General features: G+C 44.1%; 2 protein-coding genes across 4 annotated transcripts; one reads left to right on the forward strand and one right to left on the reverse strand.

Annotated features, from left to right (window-relative positions):
• Nucleotides 1-707: 707 nt before the first annotated feature.
• Nucleotides 708-12,687, reverse strand: tnfrsf1a (tumor necrosis factor receptor superfamily, member 1a). Of its 3 annotated transcripts, none has more exons than XM_086113827.1 (10): nt 12,491-12,687; nt 10,667-10,763; nt 10,443-10,548; nt 9,691-9,816; nt 9,432-9,587; nt 8,199-8,277; nt 7,178-7,233; nt 4,902-5,074; nt 4,720-4,834; nt 708-3,480 (listed from the first exon to the last, which is right to left on the reverse strand). In XM_086113827.1, the coding sequence occupies exons 2-10, from the start codon at nt 10,697-10,699 to the stop codon at nt 3,167-3,169; spliced, it is 1,158 nt and encodes a 385-aa protein (XP_085969953.1). In that variant the 5' UTR covers nt 10,700-10,763; nt 12,491-12,687; the 3' UTR covers nt 708-3,166. The 3 variants fall into 3 exon arrangements, with proteins under 3 accessions (XP_085969953.1, XP_085969954.1, XP_085969955.1); XM_086113828.1 differs by lacking the exon at nt 12,491-12,687 and adding an exon at nt 12,371-12,390; XM_086113829.1 differs by lacking the exon at nt 12,491-12,687 and adding an exon at nt 12,195-12,325.
• A 2,275-nt stretch (nt 12,688-14,962) lies between these two features.
• LOC147204276 (uncharacterized) lies at nt 14,963-18,273 on the forward strand. The gene is made up of 6 exons (XM_086114711.1): nt 14,963-15,365; nt 16,298-16,439; nt 16,526-16,651; nt 16,843-16,977; nt 17,449-17,553; nt 17,644-18,273. Exons 1-6 carry the CDS (start codon nt 15,234-15,236, stop codon nt 17,754-17,756), a joined length of 753 nt encoding a protein of 250 aa, XP_085970837.1. The 5' UTR covers nt 14,963-15,233; the 3' UTR covers nt 17,757-18,273.
• Nucleotides 18,274-18,448: the final 175 nt, after the last annotated feature.

Here is an 18,448-nt window from a genome sequence, read left to right on the forward strand (position 1 = left end):
TGGTAAAGATCTCAGAATCAGGCTTCAAAAGTACACTGGAAAAAAAGTTTCCTCTTTTCAATTCATTCAATTTTATTTCGTCAAGTGGTTGCACGAAATAAAATCGTCAGAATTCAGATACGTGAACATTATTTAAGTAGACTGTAAATGTACTTCAATTCACTACGCCATTTTTTTTTCGGTGTATGCAAACAAAAAAGTCATTATATCATTAGGCACTCAGGGCGTGAAAAGCCATTAGTGAGGTCGTACAAAATAGCACCGCAAACGGGTAGTAATGAGGGCGAGGTGGCAAAGGCGAAAAAGTACTCGGATCACTTTTAACTCGGAAAAAAAAACATTGCAACAACAGATTTTAATTCAGGCAATACCATTACGACACCTCTAGATGGCAGTGTCCCCCCGCAAATACTACCTTTTCTTTCCCTCTTCGTCATAGGTTTAAAAAAAAAGTACAGTAGTTTTAGCGAGTTTTGAGCGCAATAAATTTGCATATCATTACATGTGATCAAAGTTAAATGAAATAATGAGCAACTTGCGCTACGGTCTTGTTTAGCCACACACAATTACAACTTCAACAACTTCATGTGGGAATGTTGATGGGTGACGTGCCTGCGGATGAAAGTCATCATCAAGCACTCAGTCGTCACTTGAACACTTCTCGCCACCCCCCCCCCCCCCCCAAAAAAAGAGTTAATGACACTGCGTACAAATCAAGTGACCTTTTATTCAAACAACCACAGCCCGCAGCTGTTCGGCACTCTTCACACACGCTGTCGTCATTTTATAATCCCCGGCAATATAATGCACAAAGGGGATGACTAAAAAACTTGGCACATGTTACAAGTGCAAAGACCCAGGCGGAGCCTGACTGGTAAGATAAGTTTGCACTAATACTTCCATGATAGGGCCTGAAGGCTAACAAGCGGGTGGTGGAGGTGCAGCAAGGAGGTGAATTTCAAGTCGTGAAACTCTCCATATTTCCAGTCCTCACAAAAAGTTTGGAATATATTCAGCTTCCGTGTGAACAATTCCGTTTACACAGTCACCTTTACAAAACAGCTTTGAGATGGTCACTAAACTTTTGAATGTTGTTCAGTGTTCCAGGCTGCGACAGAGACTGGAAGAGTCACAGAAAGGCATCGAGGTAGATGTCTTTATCAATGTAAAACAACAACGACAACAAAAACTTCCTTGTTAAATGACAGGAAGTTGTGGAAAAATAAAAGCCAGCACAGAAACATTGAACAGATTCACAAGTTTAGAGACGGTCAAATCAAGTTCACCAGTAGTCATACATTTCAGCTCCACCTTGAACCCCCCCCCCCCCCACCCACCCAAAGCCATTTTGTGAGTCTGTACTGTAAGTTTGCCGTTTCAAAACATCCAAAGTGAAGAAGACTTTCAAGATGAGTGCATACTGTGTAGTGGAAGCCCCTCGTCCAATATGGGCTGACTCCCACAAAAACTATTCAAAGCAATACTGTACATACAGAAGAAGCTCGTACGTCCCGTGAGATGCGGCGGCCCAATCCAAACAGGAAGCTATCTTAAGCGGCGCATAAACACATGAACAGACTTTTTATTTATTTATGAGGCCCTCAAAACAATTTATTTCAGGGCCATCCTTCCTATGCTTTTAAAAAAATCGTCACTTTGTAATTAGACTTTATCATTAGTGTTGTTTCATTTAATTTTTTTTCATTTGTAACGACTGTTAAGGGGTGATGGGTAAAAATGTTGAGCTAAAGAAGTAGTTTGGCCGGATGTTGCATTGCTTGTTGTTGTCTACCGATGCATGCGCACTGTAAAAATAACTGGGGTTTTTTCTAACAACATATTTGCAAAAAAAAAAATAAAAAAAAATAATGTTTTCTTTAATCCTCCCTCTAGCCCCAAGCAGCAGCTTATTTTGCCTCTGGGCTCCAACGACTCAGTTTCAAACTAGTGTACTCGCTTAAAAAGTAGAACGTTCATCCTTGACACTGTACAGTAGCGCACAAAAAAAAAAAAAAAAAACATTGCAAATGCATCATGCTTAAATAGTAAAAAAGAAAAACGTTTTTTCACCTGAAAAATAATCTGTTTGGAAAAAGGTTAACATCTTAGAATCATTTCCTCGAGCATTCACTGAGACAATGTCATGGGGGAAAAAAAAAATCCCATAGCCAAAAATCCCCTTGATGCATGAAAATTTTATCGCTTCTCAGATTTGAAAAGAAGTCCATCAATGTATTTTTAATGCTGATTTTTTTTTTTAAAAAAGCCTTTACTTTTTCCCTCGTACATCAGGTTTTTGAGATATTTTCTTTTCTTGTTTGTTTTTAAGTTTGACCTTGAAAACCTTGCGCAATATGACTTTTAACTTCTCTTTTGATTTACAGCGAAGACCTTTCAGGAAAACAATAAAATCCACCTAACCCTGAAATATGACTAAATATATGATTAGATCACACATTATATTAACCTTAATTAATAAAAACCTGAAGTTAGAGGAAAAAAACGAGGGCAGATTTGGAATCAGCACAAAAAAACAAAACAAAGATCTATATCTCGGATTAAAAAATGTAGTTAAAATGTGTTGACCAGTGTCATGTATCTTTGTTCATCCATCTATGCTGGCGACATATATTGACACTTTTCAGACCGAGGAAAGTTGTGGGGAAACAGAGACGAGATGATCACGATTTCAGTCTATATACACTTTTTGGGGACATCTTTGGTTGGCGGTGTGCTGTGGGATTCCCCCCCCCCCCCAACTCGGTCGATAAAGCCTCGGAAAGGCGAATCTCAAGCATTCCTAAAATATGGATCAACAACATTGACCATGACTTGGGTGTGACTTCCGGGCAGATTGTGGCCATACGCGGCGGCGTTCAAATCCCTCCTTCAGTGCGCATTTCGGTTTCCGCGTCCGGCAGGTGGCAGCTTCACATCGGCCGCGGCGGGATCGTCACTGTTAATCCCGCAAGCGCCCCCCCCCCCCCAACCATTTGATCTCTCAGGGCGAAAGGTAGAAACCACAAAAGCCTTCTTGGTCCACGTGCAAGCGCTGCAACCATCTGGAATGTTCCCAGTACGTCCTTGAGGTCCCGATAGAGAAGAATACTCAGATTCAGGTGCGTGTTTTGGTTTTTTTTCCCACCGCTTGGCACACATCTGAGATTTAGTGAATGCTGTACTTTGTCTCCAGCTCCTCAGCCACCGCCCCAAGGTGCATATGTTTCAGTTTCAGCAAAAGCTCCTGCAGCAAAGCCGAGTGCAGCATTCCACCTCGGCCTCCTCCGCCGCCGCCGCCGCCGGAAGCTTGCGAGCCGCTCTCCGCCCACGCTTTCAGCATCTGGTAGTGGGCCTCCTTGCTGGCGCGGTGGTCCAGCTCGGCCCGTTCGATGACCGTCTCGGTCACGCCGAGGGAACGCACCAGTTGCTTGACCTGCGTCACGGGAACCGAGTCGAGCAGCGTGTAGATGAGGTCGTGGGCTGCGGGGAGATGCGAGCAGAAGGATGATTCAAAGCGGGCCGTCATCCGGCGTCGCTTTGGGCCGCACCATCGAATTTTAATCACGATCGTCATTTTGGCAGCCGTGGTTCAATGAACCCGGTTGCCGCCAATGTTGATATTTCATGACATGCTCTGCGGTATGTCTTTTAAAGCACTTTCACAGCCAACCACCAGGGGGCGAACACACGGTCAAGGCTTCCCTTAATTTGGAAAAATTGACAAGTTAGCGTACCCTGCAGCGGGAGAGCGGAAAGTCACTCTGGAGGACTGAGGAGAGGGGTCATGTCGAGAGAAATCTATTCCAGCAAAAAAACGGAGATGACTCAAAAGGGATCAACCTACATTGTATGCACTCGTTTCAGATTCAGGGCAAGTGACATCAAACAAAATGATACCTTGTGGCAGCCGATGAGTTAGCCCTCGGTAAATGTAAGATTCTCGGGTAAATGTTATTATGCGTCATTTCGCAGTTCTTAGAAAGCGATAATCCGTTCCTTGTAACATGCACAGAAAACTGATTACAAAGTAGTGCGATGAAAATAGAAATGTTTTCGCTAACATTGTGACTAATCATCATGATTGCAATATTGATTAAAAAATAGGGATGTTAGATACCATCATACCGAACACAATACCGATACCTTGAGCACTTATATCTAAAATTTCATTTAACGCGAGATTAACAAAACAAATTGACGATTTGTCGATGTGGCAAATGCAGTGTGGCGCCACCTAACGGTGAGGCGGACTTAGTCAATGTTAACTTTTTTTTCCCCTTAGCATAAGTGGCTGGTATCAGCAGCCTCCGCGAGTACCCGATACCTTAAAGTAAGGCCGGTATTTGCCCGATACTGATAACTGGTAAGGGTAATTGCTCATCCCGAGATAAAAATAATCCTAATTATTTTTGGGGCCATAGTTGTGCAGGCCTCTATTCCCTAATATAGAAATATGTAAACAAACCTCCCAGATACAGCTTTCTTTTCTGACCGAGCCCTTGGCGCCAAAATCCATGAGTATTCGAAGTCTGTTCAAGATTTAACATTGCCTATAAATGCCACAAGATGGCGGCAAAGCACATTTTTCTATTAGGGAAGGCTATGGCTTGACTAAATGAAGCCCCTCCCTTAGCGCCAACATAGTTCCTTGAATGCAAGATGGTGCCAGAGCAATATTTATTTTATTTTTTTTAACAGCAACGCTGTCCAAATACTCACTCTTGATCTCCAGCGGAACACAGTCGGGCAGCTTGGAATTGGCCTTGCCAAGCAATGCGCTCTCAGGACAGTCAATCACCGCGATGATTGACACTTCCTCGTTGTGAAACAGGGCCTGCAAGGTGATAGGACAACGCGGTGTCAATGGCGCTACCCGCCCCACACGTACGCAGTTAACGTACTTCGGACGACTCTGGCGACGCCTCCGCCATTTGGGACGACGATTTGAGGGGCGACTTTTTGATCAAGCGGTTGGTGGCCATGTAAAGGATGAGCAGCATCAACAACGTCACGGCCACAACCACCGCTCCAGTCAGGACGTGAACTAGGTATCCATTTCCACTCTCTTCAGAAGCTACGGAAACACGAAAAGGACAAAGGTGTGAGATGGTCTTGCTTTGGGAACCCAACTGCAAACCGGACAAGCCATCAATTTTCTACCTCCACATTAGGTTCGGTGTTCAAAACAAAACAAAACGAGGGATTAGAACCCAAAATATCTGCCGATGAGGCCGACATGCTAACCACGCGCACCATCATACCACCTTTTACAGTAGCTAGCAACAAAAGTGAATACACACCTGAGTGAAAGGGGTGTTGATAAAAGAAATGGAAAGGGACATAATTTCAACGATGAATACAATAATATCATTAGTCTAAGAGCATTAATGATTAAGTAATTCATGTAGATAAATAGATAATCAGTGCACGCGCTCGACCGCTAGCTAGCTAAACTAAACGGCTAGCTAGCAGGACAGACAGATGTAAACTACTAATATTCTCGCTAAAATTGTGTTATTTATATTTGTGAGGATTCTCATAATCTGCAAATCTTGAATCTAGATTGAATTTGTTGAGGGTTCTTTCTCTTCTTTTCCAAAAACAGTCAAAAATGACCCAGGGTATCAAACAAACTTATGTTGCGGTCCAGTTATGGACTGTAAAACCTTCAAAATATTAAATTGTTTCCTCGTGTTATTACATACACAAAACTAAATGATGTCTTACTAGGGTTGAATTCAGAAGTCACGGATAACAGTTTGTTCAACCGTTGTTCAAGTTACTGTGAAATAAAATGCTGTAAAGTGCTTACATTGTCTCAGCATTATTTACTGCGTATGACAATTAGAAAATTTGGTCCGAATTTTAGAAAGAATGATGGAAGTTGGCATACTTGATTCGCTCTTATGGGGGCCACATAAAGTGATGAAGCGGACCGGATTTGGCCCCCAGGCCTTGAGTTTTGACACCTGTGACTTTGACAATTATGCTGTTTGGCTAAAACTATCTTTTGTTTTGTTTTTTAACCTTTTTAAACCAGTTAACTGCCTTCGTTGTTCAAGTTGAGTGTTGTATCATTTTGACCACTTGCGCGATGGTTAAGAATGTGAAAATCTTCCGTAAAAGACTGCCCGTATCGTGCGTTTAATTCTATAATTGAAAAAGTTTTACCTTGAAATAGATTCTTTCTACGAGCATTATTTCTTGTGGTTAAAACAGTTTGGAAGTGAGACAAGAAAAGACGTCAGGGTTTCCATTCTCGAATCAGACATTACGTTCATTTCTTTACCCAAGATTGGAAGCCAATTAAAAAGATGTTGCCAAGAAAAACAATGCATGAGCTCATTCAACACTGTTTGCGCTCGAGTGCCATTACACTCATCGTAGTGTACGAGCAACCTCATACAAGTTTGTGGATACCGTTTGTGTAGTCTCTATGTTGGGTGTGAACGCGTGGTGGAGCCCCAACAAGCCAGGACATGTGACGTGACACATCGTTACTCACACACGAGGGGGCAGGATTTGTAATTGTGATACTGCATGTGTCTACACATGAAGCCATGTTCATGGCTTGGTTGTGGCTAGGAACGGTCCGATCCAATCCGCCAATTGGACGTCGGGGCCGATCACGTGATTTTCAGCGGATCCGGTATCGGGTGAAAAAAAACAAACTTTTCTCAACAAAAGGTCTTAAAGCTACAAAAGAATCCAAATGTGCAAACAGTCGTAGTTTAGTTTGATACTACACAATTTTACCATTTTTGAAATACATCAACATAAAAAAAAACATATGCCTTGATGTATGGATGCTGCTGTATTAATGCGAGGAAAAATTGGATGCATGCTGGGTTTTTTTCTTAAAGCCATTGGACCAGAACTCGGTAGATCCTCAAACCAAAGACTTGGACTTGGACTACGACAAAAAAAGTGTAATCGGGACATCCCCAGCCGGTGCTCACAATCCATCAGATTGTGACTAATGCAAGTAATCCAAGTATGAGAAACATTTGAATCCGCATAAAATTCTTGCCTTTCATTTGCCCCATTATTTTGCCCATAATTCATGGCGAAGCAAAAGAAAATGACAAAAGAAAAAGAAATATGAGAGCCTTTTTAATTAAATGGTTTGAACGCATTCTCGTAATACGGTGTTTTTTTGTTTTTTTTTTTGGCTTACCCTTTGAATTGTGGGAAGGAAGCGGCTTGCAGAGATGTTTGCAATCCGCTGCGCAACTGTGGAAAGACACACAGAGGAAGTGTGGCTTGTCAAGAGCAGTAACAAATGGCACAACTATTAATATACTGAGCTCTGCTTCAAGTTTAAAAGTATAAAGATGTCTCATAAATATCACACATCACAAAGAAGAATGTTGTGAACACGCCTGCCCAACTTGAATGAAGAAGAAGAAAAAACAAAAGATTACCATGTATATAAAATGAGGCCCCAAAAGGATGAAAAATAGAGCCCTGCTCCTAGCTAGTGGGCTAACAGGCTAACACGAGCCACCAAGCGAGTGCTCAATTTTTTTTATTTTGAGTTTGAGAGTTGCACACTAAATCAAATTCCATGGTAGCATTTTTTTTATAGTCACTAAAATACTTCCAGCATAATGTTGACACTTAAGACTGTGATATACTGTGTCGTGTTATCCTCAAGCGACTCAATTAACGGTCTACCGCGATATGAATTTGAGTTCACATCACCCACCCAGAAATTCATTTTCATGCTTTTTTTTTTTATTCCAATTCATAATGAACACAGGAATGTTGATTGACAGAATTGTTTTTCCTGGTCACAGGTCCCTTGTTGCTAGGCAGACTTCACAGAGCTAAATGATACCTGCCCCATAGGCCAATGAAAAATCAGCATACCCACTAGGCTGTTTTCAAAACACACCACAGATTCCAAAAACAATCCAAGTTAATTTGGGATTTAGGGACATTCACTTCTCAATAAAGTATTTTTACCACACTCTGCCTTAACTATAAAACCACATCACGCTTTTAAAGTATCTGGTGAGTGCTTCCAAGTGAACACTTGACTCGGGTTAATGTGAGTGACCAAATTTAGAATGCAATGGCTTCTCTTTTCTCTTGCTGCTGCTGGAAAAAGTTTCGGTTCAACAAAACCACTTCCCCGTGGCAGTCTCGGCCTTGAAGGAAAAAAACGACGAGCGCCTTCTCAGACACACGCTCACCTCTTGCATGGCTCGCACTTCCCGTTCACTCTGAAGAAATTCGCCTTGCACTCGCACACAGTGTTCCTCTCCGCCGTGCCTGCGTACAGTCGTTCACGTTCAGAAAAAAAAGTACAGTCATATACATATACATACTGTGTATATATATATATATACAATTTTCCAAAGCAAAAGCACATCTTTTCAAAAATCATATTTTGATTCAACAAAAAGAAAATCAGTCCTCTTTCATGAACAACTACATAAATCTGAGAATAGTCACGATTGAGAAGCTGAAATTCTGAGGTTTTGGGCAATTTTACAAAAGTAAAAGTAGTGCTTGTGGCCTTGTGCATTGACATCAGCTGTTTTTGCATTTGTTAACCGCTACCATTGCCTCATTTGCAGAAGTTTTGCTTGATTTTCACATGGAACAAAATTTGGATAGAGAAGGGACTATCACAAACAAAGACAGACGTTTTTTTTCCCCCCCCCTGATCCGCTTTATCCTCACAAGGGTCGTGGGGGGTGCCGGAGCCTATCCCAGCTGTCTTCGGGGTGGAGGCTGGGGACACCCTCAACTGGTTGCCAGCTAATCGTATCGACGAACAACCATCCGCACTCACATTCATACCTAGGGACAATTTAGAGTGTTCAATCAGCCTGCCATGCATGTTTTTTTTCGAATGTGGGAGAAAACCGGAGAACACGGAGAAAACCCAGGGGAGGCATGATGAGAACGTGCAAACTCCGCACAGGAAGGCTGGAGCCGGGATCGAACCCTCGACCTCTGGACCGTGAGGTCGACGCGATAACCACGCGCCCACCGGGCCGCAAAGATAGACTATTTGTCGTAAATAAAAAAATCTTCAGAACAATTCGGTGAAAGCGGATCATTTTCCATGGCACACCTGAGGATCTTTCAAAGCGTGCTAATGTGCCAGGGCACAATAGTTAGGAATTTAAAAAAAATTGAAACTGCAGACTCGTAATGCCGAGTTCAAGTACATACAGAGACACGCGCAACAAACTCTACAATGTGACATCAAGCTAGCGAAGCTTGATCGTGAAATGTTCCTTACAGGACTTCCAAGTCATCCACGTGCGACCAATTAAGCACTGAAATTGAATTCAGTCCAGAGCGGAAAACCGAGGAGTGAAAAATCAGGCAAGACCCATCAAAGAATTTGGGGGATATTTGATTGCAGGTTGAAAACGCAACAAGTGGATGATACACAGACAGATAAGACTTACATTTTTGGACTTCCCTCTCATCCGACCTGCACAGCTTGCATTTGATACACTCTGTCGTCTCCGAGTCAATAACGAAGGTGTAGTAGCCGTCCTCGCAGTGGCACCGAGTGTTTCGATGCCGTTGGCATTTGGATACTTCCACTTCATGCTTCTTCTCTGCAGGGACAGAAACGCCCTCAAACGAGTGTCCGTTCATGCCGTTTGTGAAATGGCTGCGTTCCACTTTAAAGAGACGTAGAGGATGGGAAAGGCTCCTTACTGTTGCAGGATTTGCATTGCATGCATTTGGGGGAGTAGTTCATTTGCTCCATAAACTGGCCAGTCAGACACGGCGTGCAGTTACTCCTCATTCCCTCGCCGAGGCACTTTTCCACGAGTTTGAAACCTGGACAACAGAAGCAATCGTTCAGATTGGGACAACGCTATTCATCCCAGTGCGGGGCGATTCCTTTGTGACTCAGCAAAAGTATTTCAAAATCGTGACAAAGCGAGCCGTTCTCTCAGCACCAAAGCCTTGTGGGCGTGTCTGCCCAATGCCCCGAAACCACGCCCCAATCATTCAAATTCATCAAATTCGACTACTACAACAAAGACATGAGCACATGCCAGAACCATGAAATGATCTCACTGGCTGAAATAAATATTCATTGTGGTGCTTTTATACAGCGCAGCAATAAGGCGCTCTACAGCAGCCACACCAGCCCCAGACTAAAGTCTGCCCCACTGTCGTATGGTGTTCCGCAGGGTTCAATTTTGGGGGTCTCGCTGTTTTCATTGACCTTCAATGAAAAAGGAAGCAGAAGTGGTGGTGTTTGGTATGCATCTGTGGTTGTTTTTAAAGTGCCCCTCAATAAAGCCGAGTTGACTTGAGATTTCCTCACGTCAATATTTTTGAGTGAGGATTTTAATGCAAGACTGGGTGGGACAATAGAAGGGTACTTTTCTTAGACTACCGAAGGAAAAAAACTGGTCAGTGCAAAAACTGTTTCCGTGTAGTCGACGCCAACTTACCCGGTGAACATTTGTTGCAACAAAATCCATTTTCAAGATAGTCTCCGTCCGGACACGTCTTCTCGCTGGGGGTGGCAATCTGCGCCAATGTGGGAGTTAACAGGCACTGTGAGACAAAGCAGACACCGCTGGTGAGACCGCATTCTGTTGCGCTTCATCTCCTCTGTATGAAAATACAAAAGGTGTGACTTGTTCGGCCTGAAATGTTCAAAGGAGCAACTCACCGCCAACAGCAGCAGGACGCTTAGCGCACCCATCCTGCTGTGCCTGCAGCCTTTTGACCTTCCTACACTTGAGCGGAGTCCATCGGAAGCAAAGCAGCTATGAGCAAAATGATTGTCATTAAAATAATAATAATAATCGTCATCATTAACAACAATCAGCAAAAACATCAAAGTAGGCTAGCTTTATGCTAACACACAATCCACAACACCATAGAATGGCTAACGGAAATTTCCATCAAATTTATGACAGCTATAAAACGTCAATCAATTCCACAAAAACACAGAATTCAAAAAACAGTAATTAGGACCCGAGTTCGGGTGTACCTAATCAAGTGTCCTGTGGTGGAAGGGAAAAAAAAACCCAACGAAAATCAATGAATCGATCGTTAGTTATTGTTGATTGTGTAGAATTGATTGAAGGCGTATGGATTCAGTCTCAATTAGTTTGCTGCCTAAAGAATCAAGTTGAGGAACGTCTACGCGCATCACGATGATGAGTCCTCCCGGCGACGCCAAGCTCCTCAACCAAAGTCAAAGTCAGCTTGATTTTTGATTTCTTCACATGCGCGAAGTAATTATGTAACATGCGTGTATCATGAAGTATTTATATGCACAAGTGGCAAGCACGAAATGGCAAATTCAAATGCAACAACAGCAAATAATGACAGATAACGACATCTAACCACCGAGAGTACAAAAACAACTGAGCGATACGTCAATACGGCAGTGGCGACAGGAGCTCAGAACATTCCATTCTGTAGCCCGACTGCATTAAAACGCAATATGCCACAAAGCAATGAGAAATTCATCTCATCTGAGGCGATTCATTCGATTCTCAGACCGCAACACCAGAGCATGATGCCCACTTTACACTTTTGTTGTGAAATGGTAAGCAAAGGTCGAAATGGAGTCAAAAACCAAGACAAACATCTCCTGACAATAATTAAATTGTCAGGAGAGGATACTCTGGTTAGGCTGGTTTGAAATGTGTCGCACCAGAAAGAGGTTTCACTTGGCAACAGCTTGATTGTTCCGATCTGTTGCATTAGAAAAGGTTTGCAAGGTGTTTACATCTCGAAAGGTGCAGTATCCAATTGACAAATGGCGATTGGAAAAAGTTTGCAATGGAACAGTACACACACAAAAAAATGTGCTCAATTTTCCTTTTCAAGCGGGTGCACGAAACCAAATCAATCCATTTTTAAGTCAACGCGCTTCAGTGTAGAGACATGCCACATTTCAATGAGTGTTCTGCTTTTTCACCCTCCTGCTCACTTCAAGTTTCCTCACCTTTTTAAATACTTCACTATTTTCAGGGGTTATTTTTCGCGCTAACACTTTACCGAAGAGTCAAAAAACATGATGATATATTTCACTCGGTGCAGTCCGCTGCAGGTTGTTGTTGTTTTTTTTTAAAGCCTCGTTTGTCCTTTCCGCTCAGTCGGACTTTAGCAATCGAAACTTGCACGCAATAATTCTGAACATTTTCAACACGGTTGTAACTTGATTTTGTTTGTTTACTACATACATTGCCTGAAATATATGGCGATTTTTTTTCGACAGCCAAAACACACAGCGATGAGCCAAAAGAGCGTCCACAAAATCGACTCAAGACAGAATAGACTAAAATCTTTCACGTCAATGTCCTGTTATTTTCACTTGGTCAAATCAAACCTGCCCCCCCCAAGACAACAGGATAGTTACGCGATAATTGACGCGTCGGCCGAAACCGAGACATTTTCGTCCGGTTGTCTCTCTCACGGCTGTTTCCGGCTGAGCCTCGCCGGTCACGCGCCCACCGACCGACTCGAGTAGCTCACTTACCCGGGCAACAAGCGCTGCGAGCGGCCAATTTCAAGTCGGCTCCGATTTCCAACGCGGCGACCAAAAGCGAGTTGCGGTGCTGTTTCGAGATCAACAATACGACAAGGTGATAGCGAGCCGACCAGAGAGCCGAGAAGTGGAGGAGGAGGCGGTCTCAAACGGGAAGTGCTTGGGTCACACCGCTTCAAGGAACTCCTGGTTGGGCACTTAACCCTATCAGACCAACGAGTCGACGGATGGACGGGCGCACGGATGCGTTCGCTGGGGGGGGGGGATAGTTACATTTAGTGGTTGCACAAAATTACATCAAGTTGACAGTACTTTGTACTGAAAAAAAAAATGCATCTAGATGCAGATGATTTTATTTTGTGCAGCTGCTTGAAATAAAAAAACGAGTACATTCAACACACCATTTTTTTTTCAGTGAATACAGACTGACCGATAGATATTACATCATATAGCAATGAAAAAAAAACATGGTCTTTTCAGTGCTGACCACATGTTGCTGCGTTGTTTTATTTATTTGTTATTATTCATTGCAAGTCTTGATGAACCGCCGAAACTGCAATTCAGTACTGTACTGCGTTGCATACACTCAATAAAATGTGTTCAATTCTTAACTGTCGTTTGTAAATTCTTGGAGCTGTCATGTCTTGACTCACATATGAAATGTGCTGTAGAAATAAAACTGCCCCACCGTGATTTTCTATCACCTTTGCATGATCGCACGACCATTCACACTCACAAAGTCAGCTGACAGGAAATCATCAGCCAGCAAGCTGTAAGACGTACCTCACCAATAAACTAAGAGGATAAATCCTCCAGTGTGCTGCAGGGTGAGTCAACCTGAAAGTAATTTGGCCACAAAGCCCCTGCAAACTACTCCCACAATAATTGTTTCGAAATTACACCTCACTGACATCTCAGATTGAAAACTGAACATTGTTGTGACACCAGTTCGACGTGTCTTCAGGGTACAAGAGTTGTTTTGTTTTGTTTTTTTTCCCCCCACCTCAGTGGATATGCACGGCACCTGCACAGTATCAGACTCAACAGGCCGCAAATGAAGTTCACGAACACAAAGGAGTCAACAAGTTCCCACCGTTTATAAGCTTCCACTCCCAAGCGCCCTTGTGACAAGCTCTACGCGACGCCGCCCTGGCAGCAAGCGCAGTCAAGTCGGTGCACAGTCATTGCGTTGAGTCATCAACTCAGACACTTCCCGTTTCGCGCTTCACGTGTCGTGGCCTCAATTTTGGTGGAAATGAGTTCAGGCAAAAAGGGGGGCCTGCGGTGCTGTCGAGCAGTCGGCGCAATGTACTGGAACTGAGCGATTGGAAAGTAACAATGACTAGCGAACATACAAAAGCCGTTTTCTTTTTTCACCCAGAAACTGATACCGCAACAAGTGAAGTCATGCTAGCCACACAGCGGCTCGATGATTCCCTCTTTGCAACCACACGTGTCCATTTACAACTTATATGATGCACATTGTTTCGCTTTATCATCAAACTGCGCTATATCACTGAAACTTTCTATCGCAGGGGAAGTCACAATGTTGTGAAAATCTGTGATGTGCCAAAACTAAATTGAAAAAAAAAATAAAAAGTTTCATGGGTTTACTCCTCCTGTGCACTTAACACACACTACGAAACACTTGTTAATTTAAAAACACCTTTTGAATACATTGTGAGTGTATTTGAACACGCAGGCAAAAAAAAAATGTCAGCATCATATGTAGAAGATTCTGTTTATATGGTGTGAGCTGCGGCCGACAGCAGCTCCGAGGTCAGCGTCCTTAACTGTCGAACGCTCAAAGATTTTGAAAATAAACAAGCAAAGAGACAAACAAAAAGTCTGTCTGACTTGCTTGATTGGAACTACGTAGCAGGTGTCGTTCATTACTGTACCACTCCAGTCCAGTAGGCGGCAGTATGCGCATTTCAAAGTGAGCGCCGCAAACGGCGAGCACAACAATCCTGAACATGACGCTTCGGTCGCAAATCATGACGTGCTCATTAAAACCGTTTCACTCCAGGCCAATAGGTGGCGGTATGAGCAGAACAAAGTTCCACCCACAGCAACTGTGTCCCCAATGCTTTGTTGTTCACGATCCGGCCTTGTCGGAGGCCTGTGCTTTACCAAGTGGCGTTCTAACATATAAGTACAGTTAAAATAATACATCGAAAGGTGGCCAAAGACTTTTTGAACGGGATTGTCAGTTTTGCGTTATCCGGGTGCCGAACTAACCGGCCAACAAATAGAATTAAAAGGTTAACAGTAGGTGCTTGGCGGAGGTAACAGACAGGATGTCACTTCTCAGCAGCGGTGAAAAGCTCCCTTTGTCAAGTGTGCTCCAGTTTTGATCCTAACAGCGAAATATTGCTTCATTGTGGTCATTTTGGACCTTGAGCTCTATTTGCTGACCGGAGTCAACAGAGCCACGTGTTTTTGTCACTTTTGGACTTCAACATCCATCCTCTCGAGTCACAGCAAAGTGATGTGAGCGCGTCACACATTTCACACAAAATTCTTGATGGCCGACCATTCAAGAAAAGTCGCTGTGGTGCGATTCTCCGTACGATCCAATCGGTCACACCTTTTAGCGAGTAGCACAGCCATCAATTAAAATGAATAATTCCTGGAAGAGGAGAAACATTTTGCCAAATGTGAGAGACGACCGTGCGGGTCTCTGCACAGAGGAAGGGGGTCGCCGCTGTGAGATTTCAAAGACAGCGACCTAATGGCGGGCTTTCACGATGACTCAACTGTGACATTTCAAGTTAGTCAAAGTCACACACGTTCGAGTCCCCCGTTCAGCTTTGACATTTGCCGACTGGGGGTCTCGAGCTGCATTCTTGTCTCGTCAGCCACGGTGAGTGCAGCGCTGCTCGTTCAATCTTTGCGCGACACGATACGTTAAGAGCTGCTTCCATGAGCTAAATGGTGTATTTTGACTCGAGTTCATCTTGTAATGCAAGTATGCGAGTATGTTGAGTAACTAACCAACACGCAACAGTCGTTATCTCAGGGCACTTGACAGGCCTGGAGCCACGCTCCTCAAACCTTTAAAAAAAAAATCGACGGAACCCCGCATGGGTAAGCACAAGTTAAAGGAGACGAGGAACAAACGCCTGCGAGGTGGCTGTCGGCCTCGAGCGGACGGCCTGAGATCAAGTGACAGGGTAGAGTGAGACGGGGGGGGGGCATATGAAAGAGGGCTTCAATGTACTGGAATACTTGTACTGGAATGGCAATCCTGATATTATGGTGATTGGCAGTATCAACGGTATGACGACGAGTAAATATAATCAAGCAGTTCAGGTGTCATTGTCGTCGGCCGTATATCAGGAAGGACGGGCATCGGCTATGGCTGAAAGGAACAAAGAATGCAGTTGCGGTGTTGTCCAGTGATGTTGAGGGCGAAAGAATGTCTGTCTACGTGTGTTGCGCACCGTTTGTGTTCCAATAGATGCTGCTCCTTAGCCCGTCAAACCGATGGAGTTTCCCATGATGTGTTAGCATCGAGCTAGCAGACTTGTAGGCAAAGTTTTGTGGTTGTCGTTTAACCAGCTTCAGGAAGTTGTTTTTGCACTGCACCGTTTACACACACACACACACCGCACACACGCGCGCAAGCAGGCACACACACACGCGTAAAGAATGTTGAAAAAGCGGATTTTACAATGTAAACAAGTAAGAGTTGTAAAAACGAGCAGTTCAAGTCACAGTCGAGTCGAGAGTCATGAATAGCGAGTCAGTCAGCTTCTATCTTCTTCCTTTTCCTCCCCTTGTTTTTCCCTACAGATGCGCACGCTCTCGCGTCTTCTTTTTGCGTCCTTTTGCCGCCTGTGCTTGCTTTCGTGCGCGCTGTCAATGCAATGCAAGGACTCGCAGTACGCCTGGCCCGTGAAGGCCCCGCAACGTTGCTGTGACAAGTGCCCGCCTGGTAAAGTGGCCTCGATGCCGTCGGCGCGGATACCGCGGCCTCGGTGCTGCCTACAAGGACGACCAATCGCTCTGCGTGTGTGACAGGTGAACACATGATCCGGCGTTCTCGGACCGGCTGCCGGATCGCGTGCGGACGATGCACGGGCGAACGCTACACCGACTCGTACAACGTAGAGATGAGCTGCAATGTTTGCGTCACGTGCGACAAGCGTGAGTGAACATCCGGTTCAGAGGTGCAACAATCAATCGGCAGCTGGTCGACGATCAGAGCAGTTGACGGTTATTTTAATCGATGCATTGTTTGGAGTGAGCTTGTTTCAAAGAAAATCAATCGTAACCAACCACAACAATCTACCTCAATAACGCGTAATCCCAATGATGGATTTCTATCTTTTTTTTAGCCAATATGGAGTACGAGTCCCACTGCCGAAACTCTCAGAACGCTGTGTGCAGATGTCAAGTCGGCTACGAATGCACGGATGAAGCATGCACGGCATGTTGGCGCGCGCCAGGAACAGTCCAGCCCAGCACCGCAGGTGGCCCGAAACAAACACAAGCATCGTGCAGTGATCGGTTGTGGTCCCACTTGATGATGTTTGTGGTTCGCTGTCAATGCAGCGAGCGTGCTATTATGCTTCCACGCTCCTTCCTTATTAAAGTGTACAAAAAGCAGCATTCAAAAGTCATTACGGCCACGTCGAAAAAAAAAAAAAAGGGCCGTGTCCGCGACAACCTTGTTGAAATAATCAAACACGCGGTAGAGCCGTGAAACATTTCTACACCCTGTCGTCATTACAGAAACAACTTGTTAGAACACACAAGCCCAAACTCCAAATGTAATCTTACAAACCGTGGAAAGCTTATTGCGGTGTGCGAGTCCAGAATTAATTTGCTTTCTTGAAACATAAACCAGTCCAATGAGCTAAAAATGAGCTAATCGGTGCAACACAAATCACGTGAATGTAAATGCCCGTTGGGGAGATGAAAGAGTTTGTTTGCCCTTGCAGATCCAAAGTGGTACCTGGTGAAAATCCTCCCCGTGTGTGTCGTCCTTGCCATCATGGTCTTCTTACTCGTCTTGCCCCTTCTCGGTCGGATCCGATCCAAGCACGGCAAGCATACGATTAAACGGGAGAATCTTGTCAAATGACCTTTGTCAATGTCATTCAAGCTAATTAGAGCTCACTTGTACTGTTGCTCAGGGTTCTACTCAGTAGAAGTCAAAGCGATTCCAGGAGTGCCGGGCAATGAGGAGGAAGTGAAGATGTGCAAGCCTGTCCAAGAAGTATGCGGCAAATGTGAGCAAAAGCGTTGAGTTTTGATTTGGTTCTTAGGGGAAACACAGCGGCACGCAAGTTTGTCGTTTTGATGAGAAGAATAGAGAACATCTGCGTGGAAGAAGTGTGACGGCATGTGCATAGTTGTGGCACACTTCACTGACATTAAATAGTGGTGGTGGTGGGGGGGGCGTAGTGTTTATTTACTCAATTGCAGGGTCGCGGGCTTCGCTTGGAGAAAAGCTTGTTCAAGTCCTTGTGGAAGGAGAAATGTTAGTGCTGTGTTACAAAACAGTGCAGCGTGTTCTTCAAAGTGATCGTTTCCATCCTATCTTTTGATTTGTGGTGCTTATCACGAGCGCAATTAGATTGCTCAAGATGGGGGGGGGGGGGTGTCCCCTCACCTTTTGAAAATGGTTCAAGGGGTTCCAAATCTATGTGCCACGCCACTTCCTTGGACTGGGATGCATTTTGTATATTTTACATTTGTGACTTGTTTCTTTTCTGGATGGGCTAATTTGATGAAAGAATAAAAGCCGTTGTTTTAAAACCAAATATCTGGCTTTGTGTGTGACTTGAATGGAATGACCGTGTGAAAATATCTATATCTTCATATCAGTACAGTACAATCGGCCGGTTCGGAAATCTTCTGATGCTCAAATATTTTCTTTTCTTTTGCAAAATGTCTGAATGTTAGTGGTCTGATTCGGTAAGACGGCACATCGACTAA

Source organism: Hippocampus guttulatus, chromosome 6, assembly GCF_054856545.1.
Source record: "Hippocampus guttulatus isolate MCC_2025c chromosome 6, RoL_Hgut_1.0, whole genome shotgun sequence".
Taxonomy (NCBI): domain Eukaryota; kingdom Metazoa; phylum Chordata; class Actinopteri; order Syngnathiformes; family Syngnathidae; genus Hippocampus; species Hippocampus guttulatus.